Source organism: Pholcus phalangioides, unplaced genomic scaffold (assembly GCF_987345545.1).
Source record: "Pholcus phalangioides strain wild (caught in Gottingen) unplaced genomic scaffold, Ppha-v1.0 ptg000024l_1, whole genome shotgun sequence".
NCBI classification, from domain to species: Eukaryota; Metazoa; Arthropoda; class Arachnida; order Araneae; family Pholcidae; genus Pholcus; species Pholcus phalangioides.
The window spans coordinates 32,699,948-32,722,148 of NW_028301616.1; the positions used below are offsets into that span (position 1 = coordinate 32,699,948).

At 39.8% G+C, this 22,201-nt stretch overlaps 1 protein-coding gene and 1 non-coding gene across 2 annotated transcripts in view; both read left to right on the forward strand.

Annotated features, from left to right (window-relative positions):
• The window catches only part of Nos (Nitric oxide synthase), a 156,058-nt gene extending 134,061 nt beyond the window's left edge, over nt 1-21,997 (forward strand). Inside the window, exons 12-26 of the mRNA XM_089250494.1 lie at nt 3,107-3,251; nt 3,375-3,479; nt 5,531-5,598; nt 6,359-6,484; nt 6,601-6,775; nt 7,516-7,651; nt 8,303-8,381; nt 9,442-9,638; nt 11,038-11,207; nt 14,537-14,747; nt 15,925-16,006; nt 17,222-17,352; nt 18,348-18,487; nt 19,744-19,935; nt 21,454-21,997. Of these exons, the coding sequence (XP_089106620.1) occupies nt 3,107-3,251; nt 3,375-3,479; nt 5,531-5,598; nt 6,359-6,484; nt 6,601-6,775; nt 7,516-7,651; nt 8,303-8,381; nt 9,442-9,638; nt 11,038-11,207; nt 14,537-14,747; nt 15,925-16,006; nt 17,222-17,352; nt 18,348-18,487; nt 19,744-19,935; nt 21,454-21,564 (2,068 nt within the window). The 3' untranslated portion in view covers nt 21,565-21,997. The remainder of the gene's footprint in view (nt 1-3,106; nt 3,252-3,374; nt 3,480-5,530; nt 5,599-6,358; nt 6,485-6,600; nt 6,776-7,515; nt 7,652-8,302; nt 8,382-9,441; nt 9,639-11,037; nt 11,208-14,536; nt 14,748-15,924; nt 16,007-17,221; nt 17,353-18,347; nt 18,488-19,743; nt 19,936-21,453) is intronic.
• On the forward strand, nt 147-220 carry TRNAI-AAU (transfer RNA isoleucine (anticodon AAU)). The gene has a single exon. It is a non-coding gene; the product is annotated as a tRNA-Ile (tRNA).
• Nucleotides 21,998-22,201: the final 204 nt, after the last annotated feature.

The following is a 22,201-nucleotide window of genomic DNA, read 5'->3' on the forward strand; positions in this document are numbered from 1 at the left end:
TCGAAAAGGGGGCCAAATTTACTTGAAAAAATACGAATTAGGCTACAACTGGCGATTTCCCGTGTGAAGGATATGAGAATAATCGAAAGCGTTTAAGAGAATCGATAACTGCTTTACTCCTGTTTGCTTTAGCTGCAGTACACCGTGGCCCGTTAGCTCAGTTGGTTAGAGCGTCGTGCTAATAACGCGAAGGTCGCGGGTTCGATCCCCCCACGGGCCAAGTTAGTATTTTTTTTTTTTTCTTTCTTTATCTAAAGGAAATTCGTTGCGAGTCTTATTTAAATTTTGTTTATTCAATATCGTTGGCAGAGGGAATGCGGTGGGAAAGTTTGACGGAAGAGACGGTTGATGTTACAAAGGAAATCAGAAACTGTTGTACAATCGATAACGTTTGATGTGAGGTTGTTACAATCGATTATTGCTCGAGCAAAGAAACTAAATTTGGGCAAAAATGGCAAAAAATTTGCTTACGTAATACTTGAACGGCACCTATCGAGTTGGCGCTTGAGTTCAGTAACGGAGGCGAAGGATGGCCAACAGTTTAAAATGAAGCGTGCGGATTTATTTGGAATAGATTCAAGTTTGTTCATATTGGAGAGAGTATGGGGGTCCCAGATTTACTAGGCATATCAGAGTACAGGAAGGACATACGTTTGAAAGCAGAGATGTCTGATGTGACGGGTGGAGTTTTTAAGGTTACGACGAAAAAAAGAAGAGTTTTTGGATACACTTATGAAAGACGTAATCAACGTGGAGGTTCCAACGGAGGTCGGCAGAAATAATTAAACCCAGATATTTACAATAGGAAACATCGTTGATTAGAGAATTATTGATAGAGTAAGAAAAATCGAGAGGAAAAGTCTTTTGCAAGTAAGTTTCATAAAAACTGTTTTTGAAGAATTAAAGAGTAATTGCCAGGACGAGCACCACATACACACACATTCGGTTATATTTACTATAGCAGATACTACAACTGGTGTTGGTTGTACACAATTTTATTATTCTTGAGTGGAAGAACTTAATTTTTCTTACAAATTTCAGTTGGAAATTCAGTAAGAAATTTTGTAAAGTAAAATGTAAGAAATCAACTGACCTGATAAGTCACTAATTTCAAATACAAAACCCCTCTTAATGATTACTTCCTCTATTTTACGGTCAAGTTATAATTACACAACCCCCCTTTCAAATTTTGCCAATGACAACCCGCTCTTTTACGGACAATTTTTTTTTTTTTTTTGCCGAGGTGGGTGCCCGCAAAAGAGGGATTTTACTGTATTTACAAAACTGAAAATGTTTATGTATATATTTTAAATTCTTTTAAATCCCAAAATGATTTCCCAGAGAGCTTTTCTTGTGATTTTTAAACGCAAAACCACATGTGCCGCCGCTAAAGACGTGCCTGGTGGAAGGCTGAAAGGACTTTAGCCACGACCTCCTATATAACAGTTGTATAGGAGGTCGTGCCTTAGCCAAGGAGGCTCTGGGATAAATCTGATTTTTTTTTACCCGTCACAAAACTGCACACCAACAAAATGAACTTGACCATACATCCCGCTTTTAAAGAAACTGTCCTGTTTTTTTTTTTTGGTCAAGAATTATTTTACTCTTCTAAATCACGCCACACAGATAACTTTTTCCACATTACAACACGTATTGATCAGTCATCATACTTTCTTCCCTTTAACCTCTTGAGCGGTTTTTAAAATTTTCCTGACCCACATTATAACTGCCGCATTGGAAATAAAAGCGTGTTCGGAACCCGAGACATTACAAGGTGACCGAAATAAAGCAGATCAAGTTTGACGAGATACCTCGGGATTGCCGCTGTAGGAGTTAAGGATAGAATTTTTCAATTCTAATTTTTTTATTTCAGTTGAACCTTGTTAATGAAAAAATACCCTAGTTCAAGGTTCCCAAGTCGGAAGTTAGGGGTTTCTTGCACTTCAGACCCCGAAGAAAAAGTGAGAACCTAATTTTTTTCTTTGCCTTTATTTGATCGCTTCCGAACATTTACCGGGTGGGGCACATGGAGCTCCAGCTCCGGACGATTCTCATCATTATTTTGTTTCTTCACACTATAAATTTACTACAGAGAGCTCCGTGATAAATCTGATGTGGGGGCCCGCCAAGGATCCTAGCCTAGGCGGCCCTACTGCAAGAAGTGGGGCCACGGTCAAACCAAAATGCACACTTGCCCACTCCATGCGATAGAGTCCATTCATGTTTCTGGTATTACGGACCAGACCCTGTCTGTTCCAAGTTTTCTCAACATTTCCGCTGCCAAGATGTTGCTCAAAAGAGTTGCAACGCGTGGTGCCGTGTGAATTTTTATTATCCCAAAATTAAAAAAAAAAATTTACATATCAAAACAAAAGCTTAGGGTGCCGCTCCCCTACAACCTGCCGCCCGGTTACATTCTCACCTGAGCCACCCCTGAATCCCGCATATTATGAGTTACTTACCCCGACCCGGCGAATTTGATTCGCCATATACGGGGGGTAATCTCGCATATTATGGAAAAATTTATTGTACATTCGAATTCCGTTATAACGAACTCCAAGAGACCGGAGAAATCACTTCGTTATAACGAAATTGCGTTATAAAGGAATTCCAGGTTTTTGTATTGTTTCTATGTGAATTTATCTGGTAGATTAGAAAAGTGTTCGTTAAAACGAGATTCGACTGTATAATGTTTTTATTACCAAAAATTGGAGTTAAAACGAGATTTTTGCTATAACGGCATTCGTTAAAACGAGATTCGACCGTATAATGTTTTTATTACTAAAAATTGGAGTTGGCAAATTAAGGTGTTCGAAAAGAATGATTAATAGAGAAGAATAATAACGGCAAAATGGGGGAAAAGTAATTGAAATTATTTCCAAAACATGGAAAAACGAAATTGCACGCGAAAATGTCGGATGAGCATCAGCCCTCGATTATCCATAATCAAATTTAAACAGTAATTGACAGTTTTTCTGACGTCGTTCGGCAAGAATTGGCAATGTTCAATTTTACTGTATAGTCTAACAATTTAAATTTTCAGAATTCTACTCGACGGAAAAATATTTTCAGCTCAGGTGAACAATTATTTTGCAATTCATTACAGAGCCGTGAAATTCACGTCGAATCTGTTTGGGAAAGCTTTATCGAGGCGTATCAAAGCTACAATCCTCTACGCCACTGAAACCGGGAAATCAGAACAATACGCCAGGACGTTGGAACAAACGTTTTCTCACGCCTTCAACGCCAGCGTAAGTACCAATTGTAGATTTGTCGAATCAGCATATTTCCGGTCACGAATCGAGTAAATTTTATACCGAACAAAAAAACAACAGTGGCGTCGCTATTTAATTGAGATTCATTTTTTCTTCCAGGTAATCTGCATGACAGACTATGACATTATAAACTTGGAGCACGAGACGCTTTTATTAGTAGTTACTAGTACGTTTGGAAATGGTGATCCACCAGAAAATGGAGAGGTGAGGAATCATATTTCCCTGTGTATGTCTATTTTCTGTATTCTACGATCACTGAAATCTAAACAACAGGATATCTCTAGAAAACTCTACGTCTAAAATGAGAGGCGTGATAGTACACGTCAAGACAACCAACCAATGACCTATCATCCTGCGATGATTTACAGCCAGCTAGCTACCTGTACCGTTTGCGTGGGAAATGGAAATGTTTTATATCCGCTTACATGGACCGACACTTCAACCTCACTTTTCAGATGTCAGATGTCACGTGGGTCAGCCGGTTCAATGCGCCAATCCAAGCATTATAGAAAAGGAGGTTGTACACTCCCCCTTGTATCCCCCAACAAAGAGAAGGGGCAATTCTTGAATCTCCATTTCCTTCCCTACGAGGGGGAAAAAGTGTTCAAGCGGGTGTTACAACTCCCAATGCTACCGCGATACAGGGCCGTCTTAAGAGCATCATGGGCCCTCGTGCCAAAAAATTTTTCTGAGGCCCTAACAGGTAAATTCTCGAAAAATTCAACTACTTTTTATTTTTCTGAGGCCCGTCTTCTCTTGACACCCCCGGGCCGTGCCCGGGTGGGCACATGCGTTAAGACGGCACTGTCGCGATATTGCACATGTAAACGGACCTATGGAGTTGAACCCACATGAACGAAAAACTACCGCATTTATAAAATCAAGTCCGAACATGAACAAGAGACAGTGATATCTCGGCTAACGGACACCTCGGCTTACGAACTTTTCGGTTAACGAATTTTTTTTTTCGTGATCTTTCTGCCTCGGCTACTACGAAAAAAGAATTCAGATCACGATAATTTTTCGTTCTAACATGGAACAGCCGTATCGTAAGCTGAATAATTTTAGCGCCAATCATCGTCAAGATTAGCGCGCGTCGCTTCTATCCAGATATATATTTTGCCCTCAGATACATGATACAGTAGAACCTCTCGATAACGGACACCCTTGGGACAGAAAATTGCGTCCTCTAACGGGAGGTGTTTGTTAAATACCTGGTAAAATGCACGTTTTCCCATTGACGAAATTCAAAAAAATTTCCGTTTTTTGCCAAAAATGTCATTCGTGTGGGGGGGGGGGGGGCAAAGTGATAGATTTGGCCATCTTCTTCCCTTTTTTTTCGTCTTTCTCTCATATTTTTTGGGGGGGGGATCAGACCCCCAAGTCAATCCCTCCTCGCTACGGCCTTGCCGTTAACGGAAGGTGTTCGTTATGGGATGTCCCACTGTAACCGTTAGAGAGGAAAAGGGACGCTATTTCTTTTGCTGCGTAATTACCTCTATCACTAGTACTTAACTGCACATGCACATCGTACATATTCCTCCACGGAATTTCTAATGAGTCGGCATATGCCCGAATGTGTGTTCTGAGAGTATGCGTGGGCCCTAAATTATTTATGTTGTCAGGTTGCTCTTGTTTCATGCTCGTGTCTGTCTTCCATATTCTGAAGTAAAGATGGAAATGTTTTAACATTCATGTTATGAACAGTCATAGCCGTACGCAGAAATCCGGTTCAGATTTTACGTTTACGTTTTTTCCTGAAAAGTAACACCATAATCTTGGCTCGGGCGGAGGGATGCCCCCCGCGTATGCCAATGTGAACAGTATCGTTTCAGTATATTGTTGTAGGTCTGCCTGATCCCCCTGGGGAGAGATTTTTTTCAAATGGAAGACCGGTTCGCATTCGCTACTCGAAGCGTAGAAAACAAACTACAGCCGACCAACAATGTGCCGTCAACGGGGTTCGAACCTGGATCCTCAAGAATTACTTGTGTGTGTGACTCTGGAAGGAAGAATTTTTTTTTTCTTCCCTTTTCCCACCGCGCATGAAATTTTCGTGTCGGGATATGAGCGAGGTTGCCATATTTTGGCGACTTCTGAAGTATAATAATACACGTATCCCCTGGAATAAGTGGGTTGCTACCCTGGGTTTTTGTCTTGACATCCCTCTCATTTTAGCATGTATATTTTTGATGGGACAACAACCTGTATATAACTTTGATATTGAAAATAACGTCAATATAATTTTTCTTTAGACGTTTGCGAGGAACTTACAAGCCATCAAAGTCACTGGAGAGACAACACCGGACATCGAATACATTAGGTAAACGGAGTTCATTGACATTAACGCTAGGTGTGCAATTGTTTCTTGCACGTTGATTACAGATTGAAACTGATTGTGGAACCATACAATGTATTTTAATTATTGATTACTGAACCACGAAATTCAGTTTAATGATTAATTATGGAACCTTAAAATATACCATTTGATGATAGATTATGGAACCTTAAAATGCAGTTTGACGATTGATTATACATGGAACCTTAAAATGAATGCTATTAGATGACAGATTATGGAACCATTAAATGCAGTTTAATGATTGATTACGGAACCTTAAAATGCCGTTTGGGGATTGATTATGAAATCTTAAAAGGGTGTTTAAAATAATTGATTATGGAACCATAAAATTCAGTTTGACGATTGATTATACATGAAACCTTAAAATGAATGCCATTGGATGACAGATTATGGGACCATAAAATGCAATTTGACGATCGGTTATGGAACATTAAAATTCCACTTGATGATTGATTATGAAACCATAAAATGCAGTTTGACGATTGATTATGGGATCTTAAAAAGAAATTTGATGATTGATTATGGAACCTTAAAATGGTGTTTCATGACTGATTATGGAACAATAAAATGCAGTTTAATGATTGATTATGGAACCATACATTGAAATTTAATTATTTATTAAGGAACCATACAATGTGTTTTAATTATTGATTACGGAACCATAAATAGCAGTTTAATGATTGGTTATGGAATCATACAATGCGATTTCGTGATTTGCTTGCAGCGTTGGTAGCTGTATGCCGTTCGTGAGGATGAACAGCATGGCAGTCTTCGAGCCTGTAGAAGATGCGGTCTCATCTCCGACCGCCGCGACCTTGGACGCTGTCAGCGGGCCTCTCAGCAATGTCAGGTAACGCGGAGACGATTTGTGAATTTTTTTTTTTTTGTTCTGCAGAAAATCTCCTTGAATACTTGCCTGTGTGTATATAATGATTCAAACTTTTTATATCATACACTGGTTTTTAGGTTCGCTGTGTTCGCGCTTGGTTCGAGCGCGTATCCAAACTTCTGCTCGTTCGGTAGATACGTCGATACGCTGCTCGCTCAGCTCGGAGGCGAGAGACTGGCCAGAATGGGGACAGGAGACGAATTATGTGGACAAGAACACTCCTTCGGACAGTGGGCTCAGGAAGTGTTTCAGGTTTGATGCATTATTATACAAGGTGCTTCAAAATTAGTAGAAACGTTATGTGGGTTGATTATTATCTGCTATCTGAAATGAAGTAACGAGGCGCTAGAGCAGAGTTTCCCAAACTTTTTCGTTCCATCGTCCACTTTTTCAGAATTTTTTACTTCTTTCATCGCCCCCTAACTTAAGTCAACCCATAGGATGGGCGCTGTACCAGTATCTCCTACCTGCGCAGTGCAGTCTTAACGCATGGACCCACCTGGGCACTGCCCAGGGGCCTCAAGAGAAGAGGGTCCTCACAAAAATCAGATACGGTTGAAATTTTCTAGAATTTACTAGGTAGGGCCTCAGAAAAACCACTTGGCCCAGGGACCCATGATGCTCTTAAGACGGCCCTGAACCAGCGTGCGTCACTTTGAGCAGTTAATGTGATATATTCGTTATCACGTTATTCTCATGATGCAGCAAGTACTGCCCTCCAGCGCTTTACGCTTGAGTTCCGAGTATGGTATTTGTGCTCGTCTATATATATATGTATTTTATCACCCCCCCCCTCCCCATAACATTTGTACCATGCATTTTGAAACACCCTGTATTTGATTTTCGGCTTCGTAATCGCACGCTTTTGATTGAGAGACGTACATACCGCCCATAGGCAGTAATTTATCAACGACAGCGCTGTAATTACTTTGATGCAATTATCAAGTACTCAAGCGGATTGAACAATTATCATCATCATCTCCTCGTCGTAGGTGGCCTGTGACGTTTTCTGCGTTGGAGATGACGTCAGCCTTAATGACGTGAAAGCGGCTCTGCATTCCGATGACGCTTGGAACCCCGAGAAAGTCAGGCTCGTCGAGGTGAAAAAAGCGACCGACGTCAGCGTAGGTGAGGAACCTACATTATTTAATTGCTGAAATATTTATGGAAATTCCTTTTTCTTGTTACATGTTAATTCGAAAGTAAAAACCATGATATATTCACTTTTAGTGGTGTCTTAACGGGTGGGAAAACGAGGTCTCCCAAGTCCAACAGGGCGTTATTTACAGTTATTTAGAATGTTTAATATTTTCATACAGTATGTGCGAAAGCACGGGGTGCCCCATGAATTCGTAAGCAGTTTAAAAAGTCATGGAAATTGAAGACATTTGTATATTTGAATGCGGTTTGTGAAAAAAGTTATTCTCACGAAGCGGGTTTTTTTTTTGTGAGGTTTCAGAAGTGCGATCACACCACTGCCGGACTTTCGTGTAGTGCCATCTATCCACAAAAATTTTAACCAATATAACCAATATCCTCCTTCGTGAGAAAATAACTTTTTCGCAAACCACTTTCAAATATAAAATTTCATTCAATTTTCTTGAATTTTTTAACAACTTTGAATACATTACTACTACTCATTACAAATTGTAAATACTTTACCACTTGTGAACTTTTTTAACTAAAAATTTATGCAAAACCATGTACAGTAAAATACGTTTTTCGTCAATGTTTTTGTCTTTCTTTTTGTACAATTGATGATTCCGTTGATTTTCGCAGGCCTTGCTCGGGGCACGAACAGGAAAATAGCCCCCTGCGTTCTCCGAAAAAGGACAGTTCTTCATTCTGAAGAGGACAGGTTGGCATTTATTCTGTACTACGCGGGAGACTTATGAGAAATTTACAGTAATAATTGTGTGAAGTCAGTAATCTGAAGAACAAAATGCTAAGATTTGACAATTGAAGGGTTCGGACGAATAACGGTCTATGTAATTTTTTGCCAAACTTGAAAGGAATGATTAAAGTTATTGCTGAAAAATGATAATTTTTCCCCTTCTGGGATGGTAACCGAGACGCAATGGTAACATAGACCAGTGGTGCGCAAACCGTGAGCACCACAAATTTGGAGAATCTTTCACGACCTCTCCCGGAAGGGTCGTGATTCTCCACAATAAAGACTTCCGAATAGGAAATTCATTTTTATGTAAAAATGTGTCAAAACTGAAGAAGGATTTTATTCAGCTGAGCTAATTACCCTGTATCATAGAATGAATAACTTTATTAAATTCTACTTGTACAATACTCTGTATATCGTAGAATCATTTTAAAATCGAACGTGATTCTTTCTTAATCACCTTGTATACGAAAATCAACGCCTCTCTACACTTCCATGTTGCATACGGGACACTAAGTGCACCAAAAAACAAAGTAAATATTTAATATGATATTATCTTTGAAAGTCATTATCGCCTGGTTAAAATCGGAACAAGCGTTCCGAAAAGGGCTTGCTTTCGGGACAGTACATTTACTGGCAAAAAAAATCAGATGTTCCGGAAAGCCGGGACATATGGCCAGCCTATGTAGGGGTAGCCGATAAATTTTTTTTATCATAAGGGGGTCACGTTTCGAAATACTTACGCACCACTGACATAGACCGTTGCCCCCAATTATAGAACTCACGATTGCAGCTGTTTGAAATGGCACAGCAACGAAAATTATGTGTGTTTCTGCAAGAACCATATTAAGGAACCTGTAACGGAGACTATATGGAACATTATTCAGTCAAAAAACCGATTTCGCAAAAATGTAACATAGACCGTTATTCGTCCGAACCTCTCAATTAATGTATTTAAGAATCAATCAGACAATAATCATATGCACATTATCGCATTCATCTGCTTGTATGGAAATTTTTTCAGCCGTCAGACATTGCTGGTAGAAATGTCGACTGGTGGTAACCCGGACATGATGTATTTCCCCGGTGACCACGTGGGGATCTATCCCTCCAACAGGAAAGAACTGGTGGACAGCATCCTAGAGAGGTTGCACCAGACCTGTCCGGAGCCTGATAGGATCTACCGGTTGGAGCAGAGGAAGGACGTCCGATCCTTAGAGGGTATGCTAGTCATTAAATTGGAAGTTTTTTCCCTCAACAATCCGAATCTGTAAATCTTTTCTAAGAAGACATTTTGTTTTCGAAATGACTGTTACATGTTTGTTTCAAAAAAATTAGAACGTCCGAGGAATTCCCGAGCGCAGTTTCTGAAATAATAAAGTTACAAAGCCGAAATTTATAGTACACAGGGTGGTTATAAATCTGGGGTTCTTAACATATGGGTCGCGACCCAAACTTGGGTCACCGGGGCTCCCGAGATGGGTCGATATCTAAATCCACTAACAACCAGGGACCCTGAGCTATGAGGTCCCGACTCAGACATGATTCGCAGGTGCTTCCAAATTCACTTTCGGCCAGGGATTCTTGAGCTTTGGATCACGACCAAAACTTCATTCGTGGATTCCGCGTTGGGTCGTAAAAATCCACTAAGCCACGGGCTCAAGATATGGGTCACAACCCGGACATGATTGGCAGGGGTTCCGAGAGACGGGTCGTACAAATTCACTTACCAGGGATTCTTGAGCTATGAGTGACGTCCCAAAGTTGTTGTGCAGGGGGGTTTCCGAGATGAGTCGTAAAAATTCACTTGCAGTCATGTTATAAAGCCGATTCTATTCTCAAGAGGGGGGGGGGGAAGGTTCAATTTTTTTTTTCTTCTCAGGGGGAGGTTTACGTTCTTTCCTGCAAAATAATGCTTGAGGGAGACAAACAACTTATTCGATCAAGTTGATGTAAATTTGCATGTAAATATTCATGTAATAATGCGTCTCAAGTCACTGAGATGTCCTGATTTTTTGAAACAAGAGGAAAAAATAATTTGGCATTTCAGGACGCATTTGATCTACTTTTAGCAATTTTTCCACCGATGTGCTGAAAAAGAACCTCTTTAAAGACAGGAATGCAAATTACACAGCCATACTGTATGTCGATTGTCACTTAAGTGATGATGAACCGCACCCCGGGCCACTTAGGTGATCTGCAAATGTGTCACGGATCGCTTAACTGATCTATGTATCCCGTTCAATTAAACAGGAGATTTGCTAATCACTAATCATATTTGCTTTTGGATTTCTGACAAATTTTTGGATAGTAATCAATCGGTTATTGTTATCAGAAACCCACTGCGTCCTGGTGTGATCACATTAAGTGGCGTGCGCTGTATAAACGTTTGCGCACAGACATGCAGTGATATAAATATTTTTATCTTCTATGGCTTGAAGAAAAAAATGTGGGATTACTGGACGGGCCGCATAATCGAGAGTATACTGTAATCCTATTTGAAAGCTTGTACAGCCGAAATATTTGTGTCTGCGCCTAAACATTTATTAATTTTTTCCCCCACACGCATATATCCCCGTAAGTGATAAATTGTGATTATTTATCCCGTCTCATCCTGTAGGCATGGTGCATAAGTGGGTACCTCACGAGAAAATCCCGACGTGTTCTCTGCGAGTGGCGCTAACGAAGTACTTCGATATAACGACTCCCCCGGGACAACAGTTCCTCCGGAAGCTGACGACTCAGGCGACAGACGAAGGAGACAAGCGGAAAATCAAACTTCTGGCCACCGTAAGTCGCCCGTGAATGCACAGTGAATTCAGTCCGTCGCCTTGCATTTTTATCGTCACAAACGAGAAATATTTACGGAACCTTATAATGACATCAACAGAAGTTGTATGGAATAAATTACGCACAAACGCATTTACAAAAATATTTTATCCACACAAATTTTTAACGTGACGTAACAAATGTGTGTGAATGATATTATTTATTAGGGCTGGTCCGATTAATCGGATCGGTTAATCGATCAATTGCTAATCGCTGTTGAAATTTTTAGCTGAGTCGATCGATTCGATTAGAATTCGATTAAAATGTTTTTAAGTTCATAATTTATTTTGATTTGTGATAAAACTTATTAGATGCCTTAAATTATATTCCTAGGTATAACATTTCGATTAAGTGACCATATTTAAAAGCATTCGAACCACTATTTGGATCAAACATTGGAAAAATACAAATCGATTCAATGAAAACTGATGCAAACTGATGCTTAAAATCAATATTAAATTGGGTTTGATAGCAGTTTTAGGCTGAGCGCACACCGGTTAGACACGACAAGACAAGACAGCTTTTGACAAGCTTAGTTATTTTTGTTACCATGGATTTGTAAGACACAACGTTTCAATTTGTCTGACTTAACCGGTGTGCTTAGCGCCATCAACAATGACTAAGCTTGTCTATAAAGCTGTCTTGTCTGGTCTAACAGGTGTGCGCCCAGCCTTAGAAGACAAAACCAATTTTTGCCGTTTCTACGAACATTATTTAGGAGGAATTTCTAGAGAAAATTTAGCAGTTTGTGCGTGTGTGAAGCTCAAAAATTGTTACGAAATCAGAGACTAACCTAAAATGGCCGATTTTCTAGAAAAAACCGTCAAAATCATAGTGAAGGTTATTATTATTATTTTTTTTCTTTTTGTATTTGAAAATTAACTCAACAATAATTGTATCCATTAGTATGGATCGATAACGATCCCTTGAATGGATTTTCTATGTATAATACACGCTTTATTAATGTTATGTATATATAAAATTGAAATTGAAGAAAGTCCAAAATCTGACAAAAAGTTCATCGTTACCTCAAGTGTGCATCCTTAATTGCTTTAACTGTTTAATATATTCCAAAATTAGTTTACATCTAGTGAATTTGGTGAGTGAAGTGAATAAAATGTATTTTTGGGCATCATCAAAAAGTTCCCTAATAGGTTTGTTATAGAGCAATAAATATAGCATTTTAAAATATTCGATTAAAATTTTTTGATTAACCAGTTAGAAACTTCAATCGATTCCCAGCCCTATTATTTATTAATAGGATGACCATATTTCCAAAAGAGAAATACGGAAAATTGGGATTCCGAATACAGGAAAATATGATATGCTTTAATTCTACGTTGATTTCAAGACCTCGAGTGCTATTAAACACTTGGTGAGAGATCGATTACCATCCGGGCATCTACTACTACTACTCAACAGTACATGAAACTCGTACACATTTTCTGCGGACTTTCTAAGGAATTGGTGCACGCTCGTTCGTATTGTGTGTGCATACGCGTGGCCCTAACTTATTTATGTTGTCGGAGTTGTGCTTCCATCATCTCCTTGCTGGTGCTGCCATCTGTCCTCCCTATTTTGAAGCGAAGATGGTTAATGCTTGAAGTCTAATGTTATGTACGCATTGTGTCGAAGGGAAGGTCTGCTTTCTCTCTACGCAGAAACTCGTTGTGATGGAACATTTGGACACCTTTGGAATCACCGAAGTTGCGCACAAGTGAACTTTATTAACCTGCAAATTAACATGAGGAGTTGCCCCTCTTTAATGCGGCTAAACCTGGCAGGCAAACACGTGTGGTTTTCTCTCACTATAAAGCCGTTTTACTTTTGGATAACTTTAGCTCGGGTGCATATTTCACCGCTGTTCCGCGATCAGGAACGAAAATGAAGATATTGTCGAGTTACGCAAATTATCCTAGAGGCTGAAGCAACGTGGTTGGCTGTGTGGGAAAAAAATTCCAAAAAAAAAATTCTTATAATCTGGAATGGCGGTGCATTTGCGATATATGCAACTCGGACAACCTATATTTCTAAGGAACACACCTGCCACCTGGCATGTGATATTCAGATTTCAATAAACCGTATTAAAATGCTATGTGTTACAGTGGAATCTCTGTAACGGGCACTTTTGTGATCACCGGTCCCATGGAATAAGGCTTTAATGTATTTCACTCCCCGTTAACGGACACTCTCGATAGTGAACAGATAAATCAGGCAAACTCTAATTTGTTTCTAAACTCGCAAATTTATTAATTTTTGGTCATAAACCAAGAATTTATGATATTCAACTAAGATTATGTTCAATCCCAAGCCTCTGTTGGTGAATATAACAAATCATCAACTAATTACTTTATTAATTGAACATAGCTATGTTTCAGGATGGTAAATTCGAATGATAATGTTGATTTTGTTTGTTGATAACGTGTGAAGAAAGCCAACATTACAAGACTGATCATGTTTATGAATGTTTCTACATTTTCCACACTTATTTTAATATAATTTAATTTTTATTGCAAAATATATGTGTAGTGCACGCTGATCATGTTCGAGTAAAAACAATTAGTTTAATGAAGATAAGAAAGGATATAAATTTTTCCATGTTTATCATACTTTCCCACTTTATTTCGGAATTATGCATAATCGCCGGTAAAAGTTATGAATGTAGGGAAATTTAATCGAACTTTCTTTATACCGAGGCGATTGATGATTATGCATAATCACTGATGTATTCTTTTTACACACAGTAACATGTGGCTACGAAAAAAACTCGTTTATACGACGTCCGTATTTATGCGACGTTTGGCTTCGGCCGCAATTGGTCCCGTATACATTTTAAAGACGGCCGTATTTATGCGACGTTTGGCTTCGGTCGCGATCGGTCCCGTAAACATTCTAAAGCCGTCCACATTTATGCGACGTTTGGCTTTGGTCGCAATTGGCCCCGTATACATTTTAAAGACGGCCGTATTTATGCGACGTTTGGCTTCGGTCGCAATTGGCCCCGTATACATTTTAACTTTAAAGTGTATAAGGGACCAACTGCGGCCGAAGCCAAACGTCGTATAAATGTGAAAGTCGTATGACCAAGGTTCCACTATATATCGCACCTCCCCATTGGTGGACGCTCCCGTTAGCGGACAAAAATGTTAATGTTTGGTCCCTATGGATGTCCGTTATCGAGAGGTTCTACTGTTTAAGTGCCAAAGACGTGCTTTTTCCACATTGCTACGTTATATAATTGAAATTGTTTCGTCCAGTCTGATTCTTGTTTATTTTCCGCGGTATTTCAGGATTCCAATCGCTACGAAGACTGGAAGTCGTACCAGCAACCGAATCTTCTGGAAGTTCTCGAGGATTTCCCATCGCTGATGCCGTCGGCGGAGTTTCTACTCTTCCACTTGCCAGCACTTCAGACTCGGTTCTACAGTATCAGCTCGTCTCCAGATCTTCATCCGGGTCTCATTCACCTCACGGTGGCTGTCGTCGTGTACAGGACATTAAGTAATTTATTAATATGCTCCCGTGTTTGGATATTCAGGTTTAAGTAACCTCCGAATGTGCTCTTTATTTATTGGATAATACGTAAATAACCGCGAAAATGAACAGAAGTTGATATCGTGAAATGATTCAAGATATACGTGAAGCTACTTTTGCAGTTATCAACATTTATATATGTTACGGTAAACGTGATTAATTGGTTGTTATGGATAATTAACCGGTCATTATGCATAATCATCAATCGTCTTGGTAAATTTAATAATTTTATCACTTTTACCGCGGTGATTATGCATAATACCTAAGTTGTAGGCAAATTTGATAAATACTGCTAACAAAATTATCACTTTTAATGGTGATTAAGCATAATAACCAAGTGTGGTTGGTAAATTTGATAAGTACTTGAAATTAATCGCTTTTATTTGTGATTATGTATAGTGCCCTAGAGTGTGAAAAAATTGCAAATCAGTATGTGATGAATATAGTTTGACACCGATATAATGATAAGAAATTTTACGCTCGTACCCCGATACAGTGATGCATGTATGAATTGTCATGTATAGTATGTCAATTTGTACGATTTATCAAGCTTACCAACGACGCGACGCTTTTGTATTATGCATAATAGTCGGTAAAAGAAATAAATTTAGGAAAATTTATCAAACTTACCAAAATACTCGATGATTACGCATAATAACCGGATTTATCACATTTACCGCGTTACATATATACTACTCGGCCAAAAGAAACCGTGGGTATATTTTATTAACCAGTAGGCAGGGCCGCAACTAGATGCTTGTTTAGCCGGAGCGAACACGCATTTTCGGTACCCCCTTGTAACGTTGAAAGATAGGTTAAAGGGTGAAATTTTTACCCCCCCCCCTCTAATCCAGCGCCATGGACACAAGACCTGCCTGCTCCCCCCCCCTCCCCTAGTTGCGGCCCTGCCCACAGGCCTCAAAAAGAAACTGTTAGGTCCTGGGATTGTTTCTGTTGGGTAGGAAAAGAGACAGGAACTGAATGAAGTCGGCTGAGTATATCACCTATGCATACTCAGTAGATCCGGTTGATGACGATGATGAAGTGTCGAGATGTTGCATAAGCTTAAGAGATTAATGCCACGATCAATGTTTTTATGTGATTCATGGAAAAAATTATTGAAAATCGGATTTTTCTTTTCCAGCTGGTGCTTTGCATTATGGTGTTTGCTCGAATTATCTGGAATCAGCTCAACTAGACAGCGAAATCTTTTGCTTCGTCAGGAGGTAAACCACATCGAGTGTTGCATCTATTCTTATTTGAGAAAATAGTCGTATATAGAAGTCTACTTGGACTGTGTAATTAAATTTTAATTAGTTTGATTAGAGTTGTACAACCCCTCCACCCCACCATGTACTGTGTATATTTGAATCTAATAGAATAGTGTAGACATTTTTTTGCGTGATTATTTTTATATATTATGAAAAATCATAGTTGTATTATATACATTACTCTCTCGGCTTAGACCATTAGACCAATACCTTCTAAAGCAGAGAAGGTGTTGCCTAGACCCACAAGGTCAGTGCCATATTTGTTGAGGGGGTCATTCAAGTATTACCTCAGAATCGATAGGCAGGGAGGGGTTTTCGGGTTTGCTGACTTTTGATGATGGGGGGGGGGGGTTGAATGGTGCTTACGTAATCAGCCACCCTTTACAAAAATATGAAATATTCTTAATGGTATCTTACTCGGTGTGCCAAAAGCCAGGAAAACCTTTCGCTAGTTTGTGGCCACTTGAACTAGCGAAATGGCACCAATGGCGTTGTGGGCACCATTCCCCCTATTGATAAGTCCTGTACAGAGCCGCTTTAGTGATCTCTAAATGATCCGCGGATCATTCAAGTGATCCGGATATGTGTCAGGGCCGCTTAATTGTTTTAGAAATGTGTTGCGGGCCACTTAAGTGCTCTGGAACTGTGCCGCGCGTCACTCACGTGATGCGTAATTATGCCGCGGATCACTTAACCTCCGCGTATGCATCTGATCTCAGTATGTGTTAGGACAGACATCTTCAACCCGTTACTCGCGAGCACCCAGGGTGCTCCATGCTTCTATCCAATTTTGTGTTCGCGAGCACTCTTGATCAACCGCTTAAGTAAACACCTTGTACAAATTGTATTGAAGGATTGAAATCATCCTGATACCATGCATAAACTTGCAGTAAGTATTCTTTTGATGATGGGTACAAACAGTGACCGCGACAAGAAAAAGGTTGAAGACCTCTGCGTTAGGAGGGAAAGGGGGTGGGGGCAGAGCTGACGAAATTTTTCTGACACTTGGGAAGTGGGGGAGGTCAGAAATTGCTGACTTGGGGGGGGGGGGTCAAAAATGGCTAAAAATCTGCTGACGTAATACGTGAACGGCCCCTAAACAACACAAAATTCTTATACTCTTATAACTTGAACTTTTTTTTTTTGTTTGTCATGTATACGAACGTGCAGTGCTCCGAATTTCCGACTTCCTACTCGTTCTAATGAACCAGTCATCATGGTCGGACCAGGAACGGGAATAGCACCTTTCCGAAGTTTTTGGCAACAGCGGTTGATCGACATCCAAGATGACACGCACTGTGGTAAGACACAAAAACAAACCATTTCACCTCCGTATACACTGTGCTGCTTTTCAATAGACAAAACTATTTATATGGCACTTATAAATGTTGAGCTACAGAAACGAGGTCTGGCATGTGCTTGTATGTATTATTTGATTAGGTATGCAAATGTACAGAAATTTTGAAAAAAATTCAAAAAATTTCATTAAAAAACGGTGGCAGCAAAAACATGCCATTATAGTAAGTGGTGAATTTATCCATGTCACATCTATTCAGTCTGAAAGGACACAATCAAATTTTTTTATGCCCCCTTTGGAAATGATGCAAGAAAAGTGTCTTGAATGGTATCGCAAAATATGGATGAATGGGAAATGTTCTCGGTCCAATGCTATTGAAAGATGTAGTTCCTCGTCTAAAGCTATGGCCACTCTCCCTCACAGTTCATTGGTGTTTTGAATTGAATTTTCTGCTTTGAGACTTTAAGTAGAAAATTCAATTCAAAACACCAATGAACTGTAAAGATACGCTTTTTTCCCCCATATACGTGGAATTAATAAACCACTGTTATCATTCTGTGCCGAAATTCTGATCATTTGCATAACATTTCAAATGACATTCACATGCTACTACTACTGAACCACACATGCATCTCGTCCACACTCATCTGCGGAACTTTTAACGAATTGGTAGGTGTTCTAAACCTAACGCAAAATATGCGTTTCTGCGTAATGCTTGTTATGTGTAGTGCCGCCATCTGCCATCAATTTTTTCTAACTATGAGTGAAGTGTAATGATTGAATAATTGTACCGTTGTGTGTACTATTCACATTTACAATTATGGATATTTACTGATATTTATTATGATTATGGATATTTACACACTACCAAGTTTCACGATTGAAGCTACATTTTTCCATGCATACATATTTCTGAACAGCGTCATAGGCTTATACAATTCTGATTAATTTTTTCTTTTATCCTCCAATGAATTTTTTGCGATTCAATATTTTTCACAGAATACGGTCCGATGACGTTGCTCATCGGCTGTCGGCGTCCAACAGTTGAGCTTTATAAGGAAGAGACGACATTGATGAGAGAGAAGAACGTGCTAACAAATGTCCACAAGGCCTTCTCAAGAGTTACAAGCCAACCAAAGGTGACAAATGACAAATCACGTTCATTTTTTCGCATATCTTCATTGCATGGGCGGAGATATGGAGGGGCGTGGGGGGCATTGCCCCCCCCCCCCAGCGTCAAAGATGGAGTCGACTGATCTAATGTATATATGTATATATCAATTGACATCATCATCATCTTGCTCCCCCCCCCAGACTTCCAAGTCTATCTCCGCCTATGCTTCATTATTCTTTACACCTTTTTTTTATGTGCTATGCCGAGTTTTCCCCATGATGGACCGCCATCTGTGAGCGGATTTTCAAATATATTTTTAAGTCTTGGGGGGAGGAGGGGGTAGGGGATGGGCCCCTGTGGTATATAATAAGTATTTCATTTCAAACCACGCTTTTTTTAAGCCAATCCGTTGATTTATTCTTTTTTTATTCGCGGAAGCAACTAGATATTTTGTCAACCGGGGCAAGCATGCATTTTTTTGTGCCGCCGTGTAATGAAGAAGGAGCAGTTAAGGGGTGAAATAGGCGCCCCCTGTATCCCACCGCAAGGGGCACAAGATCCGCCTGCCCCCCTCCCAATAGCGGCACTGTGTTCATTCAAGTTATGACAGATAGACATCATAGATGCCATATCTTTACAGTGAACCTCGTACACATTGCTCTGCGGAATTTCTAACGAATCGATACATGCCGTTCTGAGTGTAGATGTGGCTCTTAGCGTATTTATGTTGTAAGAGTTGCGCTTTTTTCGTGTTGTGCTGGTAACTACCATCACCTGTCGTCCATATTTGACTACTACTACCACCGTGTCGCCAATGGGGGTTCAAACCTTGATCCTCAGGATTAGAGTCCAGCAAGATGCCCACACGACCGCGCAGCAGCGACCCTGGAATACACTGCCTAAATGATTAAAAAAACTAGATGAATTTTTTGGTATTGTTTTTTTAGAAAACGTCAGTCCCTTTCAGGCAACCCCGAATTATAAAATGAATGGATTGCAATTAAGTACTGTTTAGTAGCTTATGCTACGAAGGGTGCGTAAATGCATTCAAACATGTCATAGCTAATATATAGAAGACGCTTTGATAGTGTGAACAATTTGATAATTAATGATTCGGAAATGGTATTACCAGAATCAAATTTTTGCCCCCCCCCCACACATGCGCAGATCTTACGGGTTGAATTCAGAGAAAAGGTATTATATACGTGTATCATCCTCACAACTTTCCGAATAATGAATCGCAAAAACTATTCTTTTCTAATATTTATATACTCTTTTCAGAGATACGTGCAGGATATTCTACGTGAGATAGCACCGACAGTATACAGGCAATTGGTGGAAGAACGGGGGCATTTCTACGTGTGCGGAGACGTCAGCATGGCTGAAGACGTCAATAAAACATTGAAGATCCTTGTCCAAGAGCAAGGGAATCTAGACACCGTTGCAGCCGAAAACTTAGTCATATCCTTCCAGGTGAAACATTCAAAATATAGAATTGCTAATTTACTTCTTCCATTAATTGCTTTTTGTGCTCACGGCGATAAATCCTTCTACAACGATATGACTTGTTTGGCAATGCCTATATCTAATGTTAAACTGCTGCGTCTCTCTCTCTCTCGAAACATAGATAATCCCTATACAATTAATTTTTCTCCCCGCAGTTCCTTAGAGTATCGTTATATCAAGATGTTACAGAATTATAAATAGCTTCAGTTCTACGTAAGGGTTGCTTACAATATAGATGTGCTATTCAAGCGTTCTCCGCTAGAGCAAAAATTACTGAAAAACGCTGAGTGCTGAGTCGACGAGCTTAATGTTTGTCCATCTCCAAAACATCTCGTGACGTCATAAAGTACCTCCAGACCAACCGTGGTCCCGCTCTGTCCCGCTAGGGGATATAAACTGGTTCGTCTCAGGTGATGTGGGCCGTCATAAAGTTACCATAGTCATCTTGGCAGGGAATGTGATTTTAAAGTCTGTAGTGGACTCATCGTCCGCCATTAATGTGCAATCAGGGTTGCCGCTACTAGTGATGTCTCGGAAATCCTTAAACGTGAGGATTGTCGCACCGAGTGCCATTTCAACAAAGATCGCCAAAGGAAGAGAGTTATTCGTCAGCCATGTTATAGTAGCTCAATTTTGGCGTAAAGAGAAAAAAAAAGAAACTGACGCCACACTTTGCACACCGAGTCGGCCTGGGGATTTCCAGCGGCTGCTACTAAACCCCACATGCACCTCGTTCACATTCCTCTGCGGAACTACTTGCATGTGTGCATGTGCGTGTCTGTGTTGTGAACCTAGAAGTTTTGTTTCCGTGTAATGCTTCTGTCGTGTGTAGTGCTGCCATCTTTTTTTTTTTCAAGCCGAGCACAATTCAGGTCTATCGTCGTGGGCAATTTACTACCTAGTGAATGGTGCCGGAAACGTGAGTATGTGTACTTAACAGTCTGAGTGCGTATCTAGTGTTGCGTATGATTTTTAGTGCTGCCATCTACATCTCAGAAGTGAAGTGAGTGAAGTGTAATGACTGAATATTTGTACTGTTTGTAGGACTGTTGCTCTCGTTATAATTGTATCGTTGCGGACCTGTTGCTAGACTGGTTTCCGATGGCTATAGGGGCACCCGAGTGGCGTGGAGGCAAGTTGCTCGTCTACCACCGTGAAGGTTGCTGTCGCGGTCCCAGGTTCAAACTCCGAGGGAGGATATAGATAAGCTACTTTCCCCCAACGAGCTTGAGATGACCACCGATAGACACCACTTTCATTTCCAACCCACTTTTTAACAGCAGTAAATTGCATTTTAGCGATATAGACAGAGTTGGTGTTTGGTGTAATAGTAGTAGTGACTATAGGGATGCTAACTCTGTATAGCTAAATAAATCCATCAAGCCTATCAGATATTTAGAATAATTTGTTAGTATTTTTTCTGATCACGAAGCGTTAAAAAAAACAACTGTCCTTAATGATTTCGTCCTAAATCTTCTATTACAGGAGGAAAATCGGTACCACGAAGACATCTTCGGGATAACACTGAAGACTGCAGAAGTGACAAGTAGAGGGAGAGATGAAGCGAGAAGCAAGAGAAGCACTTCTTCCAGCTGAAGAAAACACATATATATAATGATTAATTTTTTTTTTCTTCAAATTTCTATTTTCCTCTTCGGTGGGCTTCAACATATCTCGTGGAAAACTCTATGTGCATACATATATTTTGGATCAATCCGTTATACATGAATATATATGGAATACATTGCCGTACCCCCCCCCCCCATAATTAAGAAATAATTTATGATCCCATATAAATATGTGTTTCTCGTTCGTGTAACACCTGTTCATGAGTTATATATCAATTATATATATATATATTTAAAAAAATAATTAAATTCTTGATTATATTATTTAATTTTAAAGTGTTTATATAATGCTCATGAAATTATATTAATCTTTTGTGAAAACTCATGACCGGTGTCTTTGTTTTTTGCTCATTGATTATTGTCTTTTCCCGTGTAATTCAATAAACAACGTCCGAAATGTTTCTCAATATGTTTCTGTTCAGAAATTCAGCACCGAAAGTACCCCGTTTGACTGTATATTTTTTTGTTGTTGTTACGAACGTGTTAATATTTCAGCAAATGCGGCGAGTGTCCTGGCATTTCTTTCGCGCAATCAGACGCTATTTCAAATTACGTCAGTGGTGTGCGAGTTGCGTGTCACACCAGCACCTCCTAGAGATAGAAGC